General features: G+C 51.9%; 1 protein-coding gene across 1 annotated transcript in view; it reads left to right on the top strand.

The window, feature by feature from the left end:
- The window catches only part of OTOG (otogelin), a 117,976-nt gene extending 101,454 nt beyond the window's left edge, over positions 1-16,522 (top strand). The window contains exons 40-55 of the mRNA XM_011992963.1: positions 2,069-2,289; positions 2,455-2,593; positions 4,035-4,229; positions 4,420-4,632; positions 5,230-5,334; positions 5,466-5,573; positions 5,992-6,093; positions 8,767-8,865; positions 9,751-9,791; positions 11,645-11,720; positions 11,813-11,991; positions 12,746-12,850; positions 13,026-13,145; positions 14,356-14,401; positions 16,141-16,220; positions 16,322-16,522. Of these exons, the coding sequence (XP_011848353.1) occupies positions 2,069-2,289; positions 2,455-2,593; positions 4,035-4,229; positions 4,420-4,632; positions 5,230-5,334; positions 5,466-5,573; positions 5,992-6,093; positions 8,767-8,865; positions 9,751-9,791; positions 11,645-11,720; positions 11,813-11,991; positions 12,746-12,850; positions 13,026-13,145; positions 14,356-14,401; positions 16,141-16,220; positions 16,322-16,522 (2,030 nt within the window). The remainder of the gene's footprint in view (positions 1-2,068; positions 2,290-2,454; positions 2,594-4,034; positions 4,230-4,419; positions 4,633-5,229; positions 5,335-5,465; positions 5,574-5,991; positions 6,094-8,766; positions 8,866-9,750; positions 9,792-11,644; positions 11,721-11,812; positions 11,992-12,745; positions 12,851-13,025; positions 13,146-14,355; positions 14,402-16,140; positions 16,221-16,321) is intronic.
- The last annotated feature ends 2,585 nt before the right edge of the window (positions 16,523-19,107 follow it).

Raw genomic sequence — 19,107 nt, 5'->3', positions numbered from 1 at the left:
ATTCCTGGTCATCCACACAACAGCACTGAGAGATGGCCATGAGTATCTCCACTGAACTAAAGAAGAAAGGGGGCTCAGAGAGATTAAGGGGCTTACCTAAGGGCACACAGCAAAGCTGCCGCAATACACAGAACTAATGCTCTTCAGACCATAGCATAATTGCAGAGCATGCCCTAAGGGATTGAAGTATTCTCATAAGGAAAAGAGGTATCAGACAAGCCTGGATGTGGGCTCCTGCTCATTGCGGGGGCATAAGCACATGGACACTCATGGGGCACTCCATGACAGACCACCATGATTGTGATGATGGGTGAGATAAAAAACACTTATAACACACACACACACACACACACACACACACACACACGTACACTCTCTATCCTCCACCTGCACCCCTGGTGATCATTCACACATTCACATTCATGCCTGTCTGCATCCAAATGCCCTCCACACATGCACTATCACATGCAGTTCAGCTCTATGCTCATTCTTTGTGCAACACATATTTGCCATGTACTAGTCACTGGGGAGAAAACAGTGAATGAAACAGACAAAATCCCTGTTTTATGGTGCTTCTGTTCTTAACACAAACACTTCTTACACACATGCCACCATCACCACCACCACCACCACCATCACCATCACTATCACCATCTTTTTCTCATCATTTCTTCCTTCTCCTCTGTTCATTCCCAGCAAAGAGCACTGTGGTCAGCAGTAGCCTGGTGAGCCGATTCCTCCCTAGGATACCTTTGTGTCATCCCTCACTGACTTAAAGCCAAGTCCCAAAGTGTGACCATGGGAACCACTAATAATATATTAATAAGAGTTTGCCTTTAATCATGCTTTATATTCACAGAATTGTGGTTAGAGGTGTTAGAACAGAAGTCGGATCATTTATATCTCCATTTTATTTGAATGAACATTTGATACCTGGGCACCCTGCTAGACAAACTTGAGGGTTGCTGAGACAAATGAGAATCTGAAAGAAAATGAGTCTTTGCACTCAGAGAGCTACAATCTTTTATGAAAGGCTGACCTGCAAGCCAGTGACTGTTACACAGATTTTGGAATGTCATGGATGGTGCATCTGAGGCATCCTTGAAGGAAGGACATCTGAGAAAGTATTTCAGACAGAGGGAGCAGCTTGAGCAAAGTTGTGGGCAGGAAAGTGTGTGTCTGGAGCATATAGATGGTAGGCGGGAGATGAAACCAGAAGTTTAGGTCACATTAAAGGCTAGGACCGATAAACTTCACCCTTGCCCCCATCTCAGTGCCTTAACACAACAGAAGCTTATTTCCTGCGTATGTAAGTTCCCAAATGGATAGCAATGATTCAGAGACCAGATTCCTTCCATCTTCTGGTTCTGCCATGTCAACATGAGTTTCCAAGTTCACAGGAGAGGAGACAGGTGGGAAGGTTTTATGGACTAGGCCTGGAGGTGGTACTCGTCACCTTCACTCACATGCCATTGGCTGGGACTCAATCATATGATCTCACCCAGCTGCAAGGGCGTCTGGGAAAAATACACTGACTGCCCAGGAAAAAGAGGGAACGGTTGTTATAATTAGCTAGCAATCAGTGGTAAAGCAGATTTCTTGGGGAGTAGCTTTTTATTTTGCTGTAATATAGCAAAACATAAAAATTTAGAATCTGCAAAGATAGTATAAGGTAGTGTACACCTTTTACGCGGATTTACCAGGGTTCACATTTTGCCCCATTTGCTTCTCTCCTTCTCTCTCTCTCTCTCTGTATGTGTGTGTATACATTTTTATATGCACACGCAATCCATATATATATATATACAAATTTTTCAGAACCATTAGAAAATAAGTTCAAGACATTGTATCCTTTTACCCCTAAATACATGTGTATTTCCTAAGTACAAAGACATTTTCTTTTGTAGCAGGTTTCCTAGTTTCCTTTCACATAATTTCTCTCACCTATAAAATGGGGATAATGGTATTATTGACCTCAAAGAACTGTGAGGAATACAAAAAGTGAGAGCTGACAACATGGGAGTGGTAGTGATGATCGTGGCTGGTGGGATTGTTTGGCCTCTTTCAGGTATCTGTGATGGAGATGCAGCCAATGACCTCACCCTGAAGGATGGCTCGGTGGTGGGTGGGGCTGAGGACCCTGCTCCCTTTCTGGACAGCTGGCAGGTGCCCAGCTCCCTGACCGCAGTGGGCCAGACCCGTTTCCGCCCAGACAGCTGTGCCACAACTGACTGCTCGCCCTGCCTTCGCATGGTGTCCAACCGCACCTTCAGTGCCTGCCACCGCTTTGTATGTGCCAGCTGGGTCCAGCACTGGGGACACCTCCTGGGCTGTCTGGGGATGGCAGCACCTACCTGCAGAGGCTCATTGTTCCTTCTGGGCAGGGAGGGGAGGAGCTGCGCACTGGGATGTGTGACATCTGAGTAAGCAGCACTGCCTGATGCATATGCCCAGGTGCCTCCGGAGTCATTCTGTGAGCTGTGGATCCGGGACACCAAGTACGTGCAGCAGCCCTGCGTGGCCCTGACTGTGTACGTGGCCATGTGCCACAAATTTCACGTGTGCATCGAATGGCGGCGCTCTGACTACTGCCGTGAGTTTGCGGGGCAGGGGGACCCTCCATTGTGACTGTTGCTCCTATCCCCTGTTAAAGTGGGAAAAGGCTCCCAGACCCAAGTTCATGTATGCTTTCTAGCTTTAATCATTCATGGATATATGTACATTAGTAAATTTATAAATATTTTATATGTTTAATTTACATTTAATTCTTATATTGTATAAAAATACATTTCATAGTAATGAACACATATTTATTATGAGTCCTATGAATATATTAACACATAGTAATTGTGTTGTTATTTTAGTATTCGATTTCTTTGAGTCTCTTCTCTGTAAGTGGAGACTGTAACCATCGCCCCCGCCCAGGGTGGTTTTCAGGATGTGGGGGAATGTGTGCCAAGTGCTCACACAGACCTGCCCCACGGACACCGTCCTGCACATCTTAGTTCCCTCTGCCTCCTTTTTGCTCACCTTCCTCTTCTTCCAGTCTTTCCCCTCCTTCCTGCAGGAAGGAAATGAGATCTGCCTCCTCCTCCCCCAATTAGGTTTGACTGGTGGGGTCCACTGGGGTGGCCTGGGCTAGAGTAGCTTGATTTATAAATGTAAACACATCCAGAAAGGCTGGGTTTGGCTCACAGGAAGGTCACACCCACAATATGACAGGTAAAAGAGGAAAAGACAAAAGTCCTCTTGGGTTGTGTTCTTCAAAGTGTGGATCCCAACTCAGCGGGTATGAAATCAATTTAGAGGGTCAGCACCAGCATTTTAAAAAATACAATAGAATAGAATAGAAAATACCAGTGTGTATTGCTCATAGAAAGTTTAGTATTATTTTGTAAAAGAGATTTTTTATTTTATATAGAAGCGATTTTCAATCCTAAATACCCTTTGAAATCACTCAGGGAACTTGAAAAGGCATGGGCCTCACAATCAGAGATTCAATTGGCCTGGGGTGGGGTCCCCACAATGATACCTCAAAAACTCCCTAGGGATTCTCTTGTAGTCGAGTTTGAGGACCACTGTTCTACACAATGTAAAATCTACTTTTTACAATCAAGAAAGTTTGAAAACACTGATCTAGAGCAAGAGATTGGCAAACCTTTTCTGTAAAGAGCCAGAAAGTAAGTATTTGATGCCTTGTATGCCATATGGTCTCAGTCATAAGTCCTCAACTCTACCTTTTTAGTACAAAAACAGCCTTAGAAAGAATATAAATGAACAGGCATGGCTGTGTTCCAATAAAACTTTATTTGTGAAAACAGACAGTGGGCTGGGTTTAGGCTGTGGGCTGTACTTTGCTGAGTCCTGATCTAAGGAAGGAGGTGATGTCACCAAGCCCTTTGACTTATGTACTCTCTGCTGAGGTGCTGATGACACTCTGAGCCCCCTCCTCATCCCCTCCTGTTCTTTCGGCCCTCAGTGGGGAGCCCTGCCTGGGGTCTGAGGTAGGCCTGGTGCCCACTGTGCCCCTGCAGCCTTCCTGTGCTCCAGCGACTCCACATACCAGGCATGTGTGACGGCCTGTGAGCCACCCAAGACATGCCAGGATGGGATACTAGGGCCTCTGGACCCAGAGCGCTGCCAGGTGCTGGGCGAGGGCTGCGTCTGCTCCGAGGGCACCATCTTGCACCGGCGCCACTCTGCACTCTGCATCCCAGAGGCCAAGTGTGGTAGGTTCCTCCCCTCCCTGAGCGGGGGCCTCCAAAGCCAGCCTTGGTCTCACTTCCTGTTACCCATAGCTGAGGCCCATCTGCACCCTTTCAGGTCTGCTTAGGGGTGGTCAGTATCCCAGGGAGAGTCTAGCCTGGGAAGGTCTGGGCTCACCTTCCTCACCTCGCACCCTTCCATTCCCCTCTGCAGCCTGCACTGACAGCATGGGGGTGCCAAGGGCCCTGGGGGAGACCTGGAACAGCTCCCTCAGCGGCTGCTGCCAGCACCAGTGCCAAGCCCCAGACACCATCATCCCGGTGGATCTGGGCTGCCCTGATCCCCGCCCTGAGAGCTGCCCGCGATTTGGGGAGGTGGCCTTGCTCCTGCCTACCAAGGACCCCTGCTGCCTGAGGACTGTCTGTGGTGAGTGTCCGCCTTTACTTCCTTGGATCTCAACTGTAAAACAGTTAAAACAGCTGTAAAACAGCTGTAAAACAGCTATCCATCAGCCCTGCACACCAACCCTGATAGATAGGACAAGGCCTAGGAAAAGCAAAATGTCTTGTAGGGGGTGAGCTGGGAGGAGGGGAGAGCCCTGCCTGGGGGCAGGGGCAGAGGCGCAGGAGTCAGTGTAGGGAGTGCTGTGGAGCCAGGCAGCCTGGCCACTCTTCCTTCCCCACCTATAGCCTTGTGGCCTCAGGCAAATCATTTCACATCCTCTGTGCCTTCTTTCATTCTCCCGGAACATGAGCTGATGATCGGGCCCATCTTTGGGGTTGCTGTGAGATGGGGCACGTGTCAATGGATATTAGCTCTTGCTAATCTTCTGTCCCAGCCCTGAACCCTCGTGTGACCCTCAAAGGCCTCATCTAGGAGTGTGGGTCCTGGGGGCTGGGAGGAGCAGTGGGGGGAGGAGTGGGCCAGGCGTCCAGGGTTTGGGCAGTTGTCCAGTGCTCTCCACTGGAGAGCAGTGGGGACATCCGGCCCCGAGGTGACAGGCCCTGTGGTCCCCGGGGCCAGTGTGTAACCAGACCCTGTGTGAGGGCCTCGCCCCTACCTGCCACCCAGGACACCGCCTCCTCACCCACTTCCAGGAGGACTCCTGCTGCCCCAGCTACAGCTGTGGTGAGAGGCCTGGGGCGGGGAAGGTGGGGGACGGACTGAGGGCAGTGTGGGGAGGACAGCTCTGGGAGCAGGGGCTCAGGTGTGGCCAGGCAGGTTCCTCTCCCAGCACCTAAATCTGGCCTTTTCCCCAGAGTGTGACCCAGATCTCTGTGAGGCAGAGCTTGTCCCCAGCTGCCGACAGGACCAGACCCTGATCGCTGGCCGCCTGGGGGACTCCTGCTGCACCTCCTACTTCTGCGGTGGGTCGCCACCACTAGACGCCAGCGCACACAGCCGGATCACAGTTTGCTAGCCTCACCCTTGTGTCCTTGGGCAGCTGGCAGGAAAGTCTGGGGGTCTTCAGATGGGGTGGGAGAAGGGAGAAGGACAAGCTCACTGTCCAGGAAACAGGGTGGGAGGAAGAGAACACTGACCCTGTGTTCCCCCTAGATTACTGAGCAAGAGGAAACAGGTGCTTGTTCCGTGTAAATGTTTGGGTGGACATGAGAACTTCCAGATTCTGATTCCAGAATGAGTCACATGAGACCATGTGATGCTGCCATTAGTTAGCTCCTACCACACCTGGGTTGTTGAGGAACTCCCACCCCCAGCAACGTGCTGTGTGCCAAGCTCCTATGAGGGGACTGCTGTGACAGCATTGACCCTCTTCCCCCTCAGCCTGTGGCGACTGTCCAGACCCCATCCCCGAATGTCAAGAAGGGGAGGCGCTCACCGTGCACAGGAACACCACAGAGCTCTGCTGCCCTCTGTACCAGTGTGGTGAGTCCTGGCTGGGCACATGGCTGGCTGTGGCAGGAAGGACCCTTCACAGAGTCCCCACCCTGGGACTAATGGGGGTTGACAGGGAGCAACAGAGTGCTCCCGGGTGGTGAGCTGTGGAGGGCCGAGCAGCTGAAGCCAGGACGAGTGCAGGCCCACCTGAAGAAGCCAGGTCACACTGTCAGGCTGGAGGGTGGGAGGTCCAGGTCTGTCCCCTCCATGGAGGCCCCCAAGGACCAGACAGAGGCTTGGGTTGAAGGCAAATACTTGGGTCCCTTCATCCCCCACAGCACTGATAAGAAGTCTTCATTCCCTGACTCACCCAAGGCCCCCCTTCAGGGTCCCTTTCGCCACTGTGTCACCATAGTGCCTGCTCCTGGAGGCTGTATCACAGAAGGCCCCGTGTTGCAAAGCCTCTGAAGCTCTGTTATTTTGTAATGACAAATAAAAGTATACTTTTCCCAGTATTTTTCTAGGGCCTGGTACTTGTATATATGATACTATACATACATGTAGACATGGGTAGTATGTGCATATCATGTGCTGTGTTCATAGTGCCTTGATATAGAATGCACTGTGTACATAGTACCTCGGTAGTAACTGTTAAGCATAGTGCAGCCAGCATTATGGACTGTAAGTAAATCTAATGGATGAAAATGAACAAAATGGTTCGATTTAAATTTTATTCAATTTACAAAAATTGCTTTGCACACTGATAATAGGAGAAGCATGAGGTTTTTTCTTACACAGAGTAGGAGAGGGGCCTCCACCAGGACACCCAAGGGCTGCCCTGAATGGTTCAATGTCAAGAGCCACCTCCGAAACAATGTAGGCTCCCATCCCCTGAGAGTTACCCAGATTACCTGGCTGCACCTGACCAGGAGCTGGTTGGCCCACTTGCCACGGTATTTGCCAGACTGATGTGAGGAGAGATTCACTATCTTTTCTCCTTCTCTTCACGTTTCTTCCCATGTTTCTCGGGAGGCAGCCTAGTCCTGTGGATGGAGTATGGGCATAGTCAGTTGGTTTCCGAACCTCAGTTAGGCTGTCTACCAGCTGTGCGGCCCAGGGCAAGTGCCTTACTCTCTGAGCCAAGGTTGCTCATTTGTAAAATGGTGATGCTAGTATCTGCCTTGAGGGGCTGTTGTGGAAATTAGAGATAATTTATGTGAAGGACATAATGGTCCTTGGTATGCAGTAGGTGCTCAAAAACAGAGGCTGTTGATATTATCACTTTCTCCCAGTCTTCATCATACTTTTACTGTTGCAAAAGCACTGTATATGCCTTGTAGAAAGTACAAATTCCAACTAAATGCAAGAAAATGAAATACCACCTTCCTACCTGCTAGATAATTCCACTGCCAATGCTTTAATGGATACATATCCTTCCAGATTCTCTCTATGGCTTTATGTAGATGTGGTTTACCAAAATCATCTCATCCTGGACATACTCTTTTTTTAACTGGCTGTTTTCAGTGAACAATCTCTACCTTTCCACGTTAATATGTTTTCAACTTGTCTCATGCCCAGTCCGTGTTTCTTTCTGTTTGTCCAATCCAGGATTCAGTCCCGGACAATGCATTATAATGACGTGCCTCACATCTCTCTTAACCTAGCACAGGTCCCTTTTCCTGTGTGACCTCCCACTGTAGAGTCCAGGCCATGACCCTGCAGAGTCCCCGCTTCTGGACTTCGCCAGTTGCTTTCTTTTGGAGCTGCTTTCCTTGTTCCCTGGGCCTCTGTGCTTCCTAAAACTGAAATTTCCATCTAAGGCTTGATGGGTTCAAGTTAAAAATTTGGGGCTGGACAGTACATGCATAAGCTTCATAGCACATCACATCGGGTGCCACACACTATCTGGCTGAGCCACTAGAATCGATGTTAACATTGGCCCAGATTAGGGTGATACTGCAATCCTAAGATCTCTCCATCTTACATTTTTCCTCTTCCAACCAGAAAATAACCTATTCCTTTGACACCATAAAAATGCCCTTCCTCATAATTTTTTGGAACATCATTTGATAATCCTTGATTGTGACAATAACTTTATTAGTAAATCAAGTAGCTCTTAGAGTTTTCAGATCCTCACCTTCCGTGCTGACCTTTGCCCCTCCCCTATCCACCAAAGTGTTGCACCCAGAGAGTTCCCTCACCCCTTGCCTTGTTCTCTCAGCAAATGAGAATGGCTGAGGAATCCTGAACTGAGAAAAGTCAGCCTGAAGACAAGGAAGAAAGGAAGTGTGGGCCCTGCAGGGTAGTATCAGCTGAAGCAGGGCAGGCTCAGGCGGGCCCCAAGTGGATGAAGTTTCCACAGGGTGGGAAAGGTTGTGTTAGACAGAGCGGGATGTTCCCTGTCAGCAGACCTTACCCTAGTGGCTGGCTTTCCTTGGACCACCTCTTGCAGGGTGACTGCAGACTGGGGAGGCCCAATTTAATGAGCTTGAGGTTCTGACCCTGTCATGTCACCAGTGCCTCACAGGCACAGCACCACGACCTGAAGTAGCTCCCTGGGGAGACTTTGGGTGCCCAGACTCTTCCCTGGGGCTCCGAGGACAGTGGGGGTCACTAAGGAGGAGCTGGGGGTAGCCCCTCCTTAGCCAGTGTTGCCCTTCTTAGGATTCACACCCCCAGGTGCCTGTGACTGATATGTTGCCTGCCTCTCCTCCCCCACAGTGTGTGAGAGCTTCCGCTGTCCCCAAGTGCAGTGTGGCCCAGGCACTGCCCTGGTGGAGGTGTGGAGCCCTGACCGCTGCTGCCCCTACAAATCCTGTGGTGAGTCCGTGGTCAGGACAGCCTCCCCACTGGGAGATCCAGTGGCCCTGCTGAGGAGGGGTTGGGGGAGCCTGGCCCACCACTGTCCACTCCTCTCAGATCCGTCCCCTGCAGGGTCTCTAGAGGAAGCCACAAGAATCAGCTTCCTCCTGCATCCGCACTCCAAGTGCTGAACGTTCCTATAGCCTTTTCTCTCCAGGGTAAAAGAAGGAAAAACCAAGTTTCTCATTTCAAAGAGGGTTTCCATCTTAAAAAGTCCTTACTGCAGCAGGGCGCGTTGGCTCACACCTGTAATCCCAGCACTTTGAGAGGCCCAGGCAGGTGGATCATGAGGTCAGGAGTTCAAGACTAGCTTGGCCAAGATAGTGAAACCCTGTCTCTACTGAAAATACAAAAAAAAATCAGCTGGGCAGGTGGCAGGTGCCTGTAAGGAGGTGGAGGTTGCAATAAGCCAAGATAGCGCCACTGCACTCCAGCCTGGGCGACAGAGTGAAACTCCATCTGAAATAAAAATAAAAATAAAATAAAATAAAATAAAATAAAATAATAGGCTCTGGACCAGGTGGAGGGATTAATCCAGGTGACAAAAGGAAACCTGCGATTGGCCCATCTGCCTATTTATCCTTGCTCCACACCCAGTGGAGAGCTTGGTGTTCAGAATCCATCACTGCCCACCTGCCTAACCAGCGGAGCTGCAGGCCTCCTCCTGCCCCCAGGGATGGACGGAAGCTGAGATTTGGGCCTCTTTCTCTTCTCTCCCAAGCCTGGCCTGAAGCTGGGTCTTCAGAAGACGGGTTGTGCCAGCAGTGAGAGGTCCAGGGTACCCAGGGGATTTCTACTTGAACATCCCTAATGAAGTGGGGCCTGGCCCCTTGTGTTTTTCAGAGTGTGACTGTGACACAATCCCGGTGCCCCGGTGCCATCTGGTATGGAGACCCTTTTCCCCCAACACCCCCTGGTCTGCTCCCCTTTCCTTTCCTCTGTATCCCCTCCTCTAGAGAACCTGCTCCTTTAATCTAGTGCAAGGAACCCATGGTTGCAAGTTAGCATGCTTGTCCCAAGCTCTGCCACTGGCTTTCTGGGTATGGTGCCCTCCTTTGTAAAATGGACATAATCATGCTTTAGAGTTGTGGTAAGGATTCACTACAATGATGATGAAAATTATCATGAAGATGATAGTGATGATGCTGATGGTGGCAATGATGGTGGGGACAGTGAGGAGGATGGTGGTGGCTATGATGGTGATAGTGCAGTGACGATGGCGACAATGCAATGATGATGGTGGTGTTGGGTTGGTGAGGATGGTGGTGATGGTAACGATGGTGATAATGCTATGACAATAGTGGTGGTGGGGACGGTGAGGATAGTGGTGGTGGTGACAATGGTGATAATTCAATGACAATGATGGTGGTGATGATGAGGATGATGGTGGGGGTGGTGGTGGGGACAGTGATGATGGTGGTGGTGGTGACAATGGTGATAATGCAGTGATGGTGGTGGTGATGGGGATGGCGAGGATGAGGGTGGTGGTGGTGATAATGCAATGTCGATGGTGGTGGTGGGGATGGTGAGGATGGTGGTGGTTGTGGTAGTGTTGGTGGTGGTGATAATGCAATGTCTGGTGGTGGTGATGGGGATGGCGAGGATGAGGGTGGTGGTGGTGATAATGCAATGTCGATGGTGGTGGTGGGGATGGTGAGGATGGTGGTGGTTGTGGTAGTGTTGGTGGTGGTGATAATGCAATGTCGATGGTGGTGGTGGGGAAGGTGAGGATGATGGTGGTTGTGGTAGTGGTGGTGGTGGTGGTGATAATGCAATGGTGATGGTGGTGGTGGGGATGGTGAGGATGATGGTGGTTGCGGTAGTGATGGTGGTGGTGGTGATAATGCAATGGTGATGGTGGTGGTGGTGGTGAGGATGATGGTGGTGGTGATGGTGATAATGCCATGATGATGACGGTGGTGGTGATGGTGATAGTGCAATGGTGACAGTGGTGGTGAGGACGGTGAGGGTGATGGTGATGGTGATAATGAATGACGATGGTGGTGGTGATGATAATGCAATGACGATGGTGGTGGTGGGGATGGTGAGGATGATGATGGTGGTGAAGATGATAATGGTGATGATGATGATGATGACAGTCATGATGGTAGCTAATGTTTATTAAGAGCTTACTAAGTGCCAGGAACTTTCCTAGGCCTTTCATGTGTATTATTTATTGTCACAACAACCCTGTGAGGTTGATTCTGTTGTTTTCTCAATCCTACAAACAAGGAAGCTAAGGTTAAGGTCATGAAGCTAGTATATCACAGAGCCAGAGCTGACACCCAGGAAATCTGTCTCCAGAGACAATGCCCTTAGCCACCAGGCTGCATGGCCACTGAGGGAAGTGAAAATACTTTAAGAAACGTGAAGTCATGTTTAGAGTCCTTTTCTGAATTATATGTAACCCTCACACCCCAGCACACATTTCCTCTCACTCTGACCCCCATTCCCCCTTCCTTAAAATTGCTGAAGAAAGGTGAGAAGTACTGTGAGCCACCCAGGGCTCTGTCCCTCACTGAGAAAGGGGAGGACACTGGACAGTGCTCCTCATCGGGGAGGCCTGGGAGTCACACTGGGACTGAGCTTCCAGGATGCTGCAGGGCCCCAGGCCTGCCAGCCCCCTCCTGCCCACCACAGGGAGGGACTGACATAGAGAGGGGCCCAGGTGGCAGACTGCTCCTGAGGGCCAGGCTGGCCCCCACCCCAGGGTGCTGACTGCCTCTGCCCCACCCAGTGGGAGAAATCCCAGCTGGACGAGGAGTTCATGCACAGCGTGGACAATGTGTGTGGCTGCGCCAAGTATGAGTGTGGTGAGTGGGGGAAGCCTCGGGGCAGAGCCAGGCAGGGGGGGCATGGGTGCCTGGGCTCTAGATGACCGTTGCCACCCTGCATGCCTATCCAGTGAAGGCCCCAGTGTGTCTGAGCCATGAGCTGGGCGTGATGCAACCTGGCCAGACGGTGGTGGAGCTTTCAGCAGATGGCGTGTGCCACACCTCCCACTGCACTGCCGTGCTCGACCCTCTCACCAGCTTCTACCAGATCAACACCACTTCCGTGCTGTGTGACATCCACTGCGAGGCGGTAGGGTGTCGCCCAGGGTGGGGTGGGTGGTGTCAGGAGAGCTAGCCTGGCAGACCCTGTGTGCTCCAGGAATCAGAGGGGCCCTTGAAGCTGCCCTAAGCCTCCAAGACAAGTCAGAGGGGCCCTCAGAGACCTCTGTAGAAAGTGCCAAGAAAGGGACTGGGTTGCAAGAGGCCAGGAGGAGGACAGTAAGGGACAGATTTAGTGCCTGGCAAGGGTGGGTGTTGACAGAGAGAGCACACACTTATTAGGTACCTATGGAATGCCTGGCACATTCCCTGTCCCTTTGGTTTGCATGCTTGTATTGCTACTATTTGGTGAGCACTTCCTCATGCCCAGTAGTTAGGATGGTGACTGGCTTCTAGTAAGGGCTAATAAATATTAGTTGGATAAAGGGGGTTAGAATTATTCCCATTTTTCAGAGGAGACAACTGAGACTTAGGGAGACTCTGTCATTTGTCAAAAGTCCTACAGGAACTGAGACTCAAATGGAAGTCTGTCTGGAATGAAAACTGGCATCCTACTTAGCAGAAATGTCTTGGAAAGGGTGGAGGTGCCCTTTGCTGTAAGGGAGGCTCAGGGTAGATACAGGGATGATTAGCTGACTGTGACAGAAGGAGGCTGGGAGCTCCACTTCCCGAGTACCTACAAAGGACCCTTCCGGACTCTGGGGTCCCTCATAGATAAGCAGGCAGTGGGAGAGCCAGGGTGGAGGTGGGCAACTGGCTGAGGCGCACCCCGCCCTGGCCTGTAGAACCAGGAGTACCAGCACCCGCGGGACCTCGCTGCCTGCTGTGGCTCCTGCAGGAATGTGTCCTGTCTCTTCACCTTCCCCAATGGCACCACCTCCCTGTTCTTGGTAAGCAGCCCCCTCGCTGCCCACCTAGGGGGGTGTCCCAGGAGGGGACACCAGGACTAGGGCCCTCTCTGGCTCCCAGGCCAGGGCTGGGTACAAACAGGCTCCCAGACCCTATGGGTTTGCTCAGGCTGTCCATCTGGCCACAGCCCCCATCACCCACTTCTGTGCCCTCCAGCCTGGGGCATCCTGGATTGCAGACTGCACTCGCCACCACTGCAGCAGCACTCCCCTGGGTGCCGTGCTCGTCCGCTCTCCCATCAGTTGCCCACCGCTCAATGAGACCGAGTGTGCCAAGGTCAGTGCCTCCTTCTCCACTGAGGCTGTAGGCCAGGGGCATCAGCTGTCTCACTGGCAGTGGGGTGGGGGTCCTGTGAGCAGGAGTGCAGGAGGAAGGGCTCCCTGGAGCCTATGCCTGCACTGCCACCCCAAATCCACATCTCTCTCTGCATTTCTTTTTGCCCTGACCACATCACACCCTGCCTCTTCACACATCACGTGACCACATGCAGGTGTGCACAAACACACACTGTTACATGTTCTAGGCACATTCAGCCAGACACCAACACAGGCCACCAGCCACTCACACACCACACCCTCCAGGGACATTCACATCGGCATGCCAGTGCACACGCCACGCATCATCACACCTCAAAGCACTCATATAAGCACACCCTTGCACACACATGCCACGCAGATGCAGTTCAGTCCTCTGATGGCTGGTGGGTGTCCAGCACTAGCATGGGCAGCTGTCAGTATGGGCGCACCTCAGAGAAAAGGATTTCCTGGAAGGCTTGGGGTTATTGTTGAATTATTAAAGTCCCTAAGATTAACAGTGGACATTTGAAGATTTCTGACTCTTCTCTAGAAAACAAATGTACACAGACATTCAATGATACTCTCGTACACACACCCACACGTGCAAAATCACACATGTACACACAGATACTCATGTATATGCTCACAAAATCGCACACACATACTGAGACCTGCCCCCCAACACACACTTATGTAGAAAGAACTGTCCCATCCATTGTTTTACCCATTTCACTATAGAGGAGGAGGGCTTTAAGGGATACTTGCCCCCATTTTAGAGATGGGAAAACTAAGCCTAGAGGAAAAGGATGATTTGTCCAGGGCTGGGATAGAGCCCAGGCCACTGACCCAAGTGGGTGACCCCTGCACCCCTCCTCTCCCTGACCCTTTGTGCTGGGAAGCACTGGCAGTGGGGTAGGCAGTGGAAGGCATGAGGGGAGCTGCCCCAGGAAAGATGGGAGGCCCTGCACCATCTTGACCCAGGCTCCTGCCCCAAGGGGGCCACGTGCAGCCTTAGTGCCAACTTAGCCCCTATGGCTCTCCCATGGCCTGGCAAGGGGCCTATGCTCCTGCCCTGGGGCATCACAGGGAGAGAAGAGTCAAGACTCCTGTACTCTGCCTATTTCTGGGATCTTGGCTCCTGGCCTGGACAGGGGTCTCCACACCTACCTCTCCCGACTTCCTCTCTCTAGGTTGGGGGCTCCGTGGTACCTTCCTTGGAAGGATGCTGCAGGACCTGTGAGTGAGCATGGTGGGGGCCCAGGGGTGGGGGGCTTTGATGGGGGCACAGGGTGTCATGTCAGGGGACAGAGGACCAGGTTCCTGGCCTGGCACCTAAAATGATAGCTCTTCTGGGCTGAGTAGATGAAGGGATAACATCCCCACCATGGGGCTCATGGCACTAGCACAAATATGCAGAAGGCTGGAGGCCATGTTTGTGTCCTTGTTCTCATACAAAGCCTCTGCTCCTTGTCAGAGCCAGAGGACATTGGGGCATAGCATTCAGGAGGTCAGTAGTTCACCAGTTACTTTGCCTTCTCCTGCCCCTGCCAAGGCTCCCAGCCCAGATGCTCCCACATGAATTCTCCCGTGGTCAGACGCCCTGGTCTTGGAGGAGCCTCCTGGGTGGGATTCAGACCTTCCAGTGTCCCTGACAGTCTGAGTGTGAGCTCTGTGCACCTGTCCTGATACCTGGCTCCTGGAGCCCTGGCCACCCAGAACTGTAGCCCCCAACCATGTGCATGTGCACATCCCAGTCAGCCTCTGCTTTGCACCACCTTCAATCCCCCACCCATATCTTTCCCCTGTGCCTGCCCTCCTCCTAGGGTGCTCAGACCCCATCTCCAGAAGGCAGTAGAACTTGGGGCCCTGTTATGTGCATTTCATATACTCCAAGAAAGTCGGACTTGGGGCCTCATCGGCTGATCCCTGACCCACAAACTCATGTTCCCTGAATGTCCCGTGTGCCCCCATGTGACCTGCACCCCATGTCCCTCTCCCCAGGTTCCCCGGGGACCCTGTTTCCCGTGGTCCCCGTTAGTCCCGCCTCTCCTCCACGGGTTAGTGTCCACTGTCGCTCAGGTACTCCTCTCGGAAGCCCACCGGACTGGAGGCAGGCAGCCGCGTTGCTATGTCCAGCAATGTCCCTTCTGCTAGGTGGCCCGAGCTCTGGGGGCAAGGGAGGGGGAGGGCCCCTGCTCCCCACCTCTGGCACAGGCCATTGGGCCTGCAGTGCATGCTGGGTAGTGAGCTGTATTAGCTGGGCTTGCATGGGAAAGCTTCAGCAGGGCCCGCTCACCTGGCGCCCACCAACACCCCAGACCGCCACTGCTTTGCTCTTGCTGGTCACTCAGCCAGTCTCAGTCCAGGACCCAGAGGGCCATGTCAGGACAGCCCTTAGTTCTCCTGCCTCCTGGAGCAGAGAGGGAAGACAAAGTGGACTTAGCTCTGGCCAGAAGCCATCTAGCTGGTGTAGTAGGAAACCTCTGTGGTGAGGCTCAGAGACCAGAAGAAAAGATTCCATTCCATTTCTAGAGGGATTCCTGGGGTTACAGAGTGAGTGCATGTACCTGGCAAATATTAGTGGAGCTCCAACCATGTGCCAGGCACTGTTCTAGGCACTGTAGAGCCTTGTGGAGCTGACATTTAGTGGGAGATACAGAATAACAAGTATAAAAATATATACCTCACTTGTCCCCAGATGCTCCTCTGCCCTAGCACAGAGTCCTCAAGGGGGCCCTGCTGGCCTTCCTGCCTCACCTGCTCACACTGCTCTGTCTGTGCCTTCCTAACTCCGCCTCCCTCCAGGGCATTGGGTTAAAAGGCTTTCCCTGGAAGGGGAGGGGTACTAATGCATGGGTGCTAACGCCGGAAGAGAGACCCTCCAGCATGACACTAACTGCCTGGGGCTGGCCCATCCTACTGCCCCTAAGAAGCCTGGTCTTGGCCACAGCTCCCTTATCCCCTTGTCCCCCCAGGTAAGGAGGATGGGCGCTCCTGCAAGAAGGTGACCATCCGCATGACCATCCGCAAGAACGAATGCAGGAGCCACACCCCTGTGCGTGGTGCCCACAAGGCAGTGGGGCAGCAAAAGATGGGGATGGAGGGGATTTGGGGGTGTGAGCGCCACAGACTACCTCACTGGCCTGCCCATTCCAGGTGAACCTAGTGTCCTGTGATGGGAGGTGCCCATCCGCCAGCATCTACAACTACAACATCAACACCTATGCCCGCTTCTGCAAGTGCTGCCGCGAGGTGGGCCTGCAGCGGCGCTCTGTGCAGCTCTTCTGTGCCACCAATGCCACCTGGGTGCCCTACACCGTGCAGGAGCCCACCGACTGTGCCTGCCAGTGGTCCTGAGGCCTGGGGGCCTGGCCTAGCTGGACCACCTCTGCCGGCCCCACTTCGTGTTTCCAGCTGGCCCAATGTGAATGGGGGTATTAAAGGTGGTAGAAATCTGGCACGTGCTGAGCATGGAATGGTGGGAAGAGGTCACAGGAGTAACCAGAAAGGGTCACCCCTTCCCATCCTGGCTCCCTTTCTGGGCTCCCCATTTTCCACATGTGGGAAAGTGCCATAGCTGAGGGCTCAGGGAGCTCACCTTTGTCCCTGACTTGAGATGGAAAATGGGCTTTAGGTCCAGGAGCAGCACCCTCTGAACCTCTGTGACCCTGGCCACAGCTCTTGGTGGGGGGTGGTGAGAGCTGTGGGAAGGTGGGATGGTGCATGGTGCTCACATGGGAACCACAGCTGGACCCAAGACCAAGCACAGGGGCAGGATGCAGTGGCCCATTCTCTTGGCCTTTTTGACTACAGAAGAAACCAGACACAGTAAAAGGAAAGAGGGTTATACCTGCAACACTCAGGCTTGCAGATAGCTGCCCAGAAGGAGTTCCCAAAAGCAAAGATGGTGGAGTCCAGGGCCCAGGTTGTCTCACCAAGATCTGTGAAGTCAGAGTGAGCTCAGTGACCTTCATGTCCCCTGTAGTCCAAAGAAAGGTGCCTGGTGTCCTGGTATTGAGATGGTAATTCAGGAAAGGATTTGGAAGACCCAAGCCTGTACCCTTACCCCAAGGCAACCTTCCCAGCAGGCAGGCTGGCCTTGTGAGGTGGTGGTGGGGGAGTGAAACCCTCAGCGAGGGTCCAGCGCTGCTTATTTAGGATGCTGGTTGACGGCCCATGCCTCTGAGACCCTAGGTTGCTGAGGGGGTACCTTTAGCCTACAAATCCAGCTCCAGGCTTTGCAGTGCACCTTTTCTCCAAGGCCGTGACAGAGTCGGGCTCAGAGGAGCCTGATTATGGGTTTTGTGGCTCAGCCCATGCCAGCCTCTGTGCTCCATGGGACTGTTTAGCAAGAGAGTGTCTGTTGGTGTCAGTGGAAAACACAGCCCCAGCCTCCCTGAGCACTTGTGAGAGCCTTGTCACTGAACCAGAGTGTCCCCTGAAGCAGGGCCAGAGCCCCTTTCCACACCCCACTCTGCAAGTCTCCCACCCCTGTGCCACTTTGTGCCATGTGGATCCCAAGAGCATGAACATGACGTTGTACAGGCCCCAGCACTGCCCTGTGTGTCTGAAGATGTGGCTGGACGCCCCTTGAGGTGAGGAGGCTGTGCCAGGATGGCCCCCTGCTGTTTCCAAGCCTCTTTGTGTGCATATTTGTGTTCTGTTTATGTATCAATAAACCACAGGAAGACTTCAGGCTTCTGAGAATCTCTGAGGGAGCCAGGTTTACTTTGAACTTGAAGGAGTATCCACTGCGAAGAGACGACTCTATTTTATGGCCCTGGACATCAGCACCACTTCTGCCCCATCCATCCCAGCACCATGCCCCACTCACAGCAGAACCATTGGTGGGTGTTTGCTGCTTGGAATTGAATGGACTGGAGACTGGCTTCTAGAGGAAGGGAATGAGGAGAAAGATGAGGACATTGGGAGCTGGGGAGCTGGCACCCAGGCAAGGGACTGAGGAGTGATCGTGGTTCTGTGGGCCCAGAGTCAGATGCTTCTCACAGGAGATGTGGATGAGGCAGACCCAGAGAGTAGGTTTCATATTGGCCTCTTAACATTTCTGTATTTCTTTCCTTGTTGTTCTCCCAATGAGCTCAGTACGTTTTTACAGCCATGTCAGCTGTGGTAGGATTAAGGAGCACCCAGGGACAGGCTCTCAGTGACACTTCACCTGTGAAGGACCGTTGGGACACCTAAGGAGAAAATGGGAGGGTGCTTTCCTGGGTTGTCCCATGTGGAAAGGAGAAGGAGGGGGCTAGGAAAGCACCCCTCAATAATAGAAAAAACTCGTAGAGGAGTCAGTGCTTACAGTGCAAGAGCTTCACCCTGCCTAGAGAGGGTAGAACATCTTCTTTTGAACGAACACTTTGAAGGCTTGGCTTTTATTTCATAAGTAAGCTCTTCTTATGGTGCATCTGTCTGCTAACATGGACCCTGAGTCTTTTCCTAATGAAAAAGAATTTTCCTAATGAAGCTTTATGGCTTTGTAAGCAGCACATTACTAAATAATCAATGGATCAAATAAGAAATCAGAATGGAAATTGGACAACATTTTGATCTATGTAATTTTGAAATTATGACACATTAACCTGTGAGATGCAGCTAAAGCAGTACTTAGAGAAACATTTATAGCCTTAAATGCATACATCACACTTCTTAATTTCTCATCATTACAGCCAGAGATGGGTGGGACAAGGCTTCCAAATTTCTCTATAAGGGATGATGATCCATGGCTTGTAGTCGGTTATCTCCTTAGCTACACACACTCCCTAAATCAATAGTTTTCAGAGTTTTGAACTCTGATTTCAACAGACCATGACTTTAAACAGAACATGGCTGTTAAAGTGAACTGGGTTTAAAATCCTGGTTCCATTATATGGCAAGATATTTTGGCTGAGACATAAGGAAGTTTTTAATAGCCATTGCTGGCTATATAG

The sequence above is a fragment of the Mandrillus leucophaeus genome, unplaced genomic scaffold (assembly GCF_000951045.1).
Source record: "Mandrillus leucophaeus isolate KB7577 unplaced genomic scaffold, Mleu.le_1.0 Scaffold420, whole genome shotgun sequence".
Classification (NCBI taxonomy): Eukaryota; Metazoa; Chordata; class Mammalia; order Primates; family Cercopithecidae; genus Mandrillus; species Mandrillus leucophaeus.
This window is presented reverse-complemented; position numbering and strand designations above follow the sequence as displayed.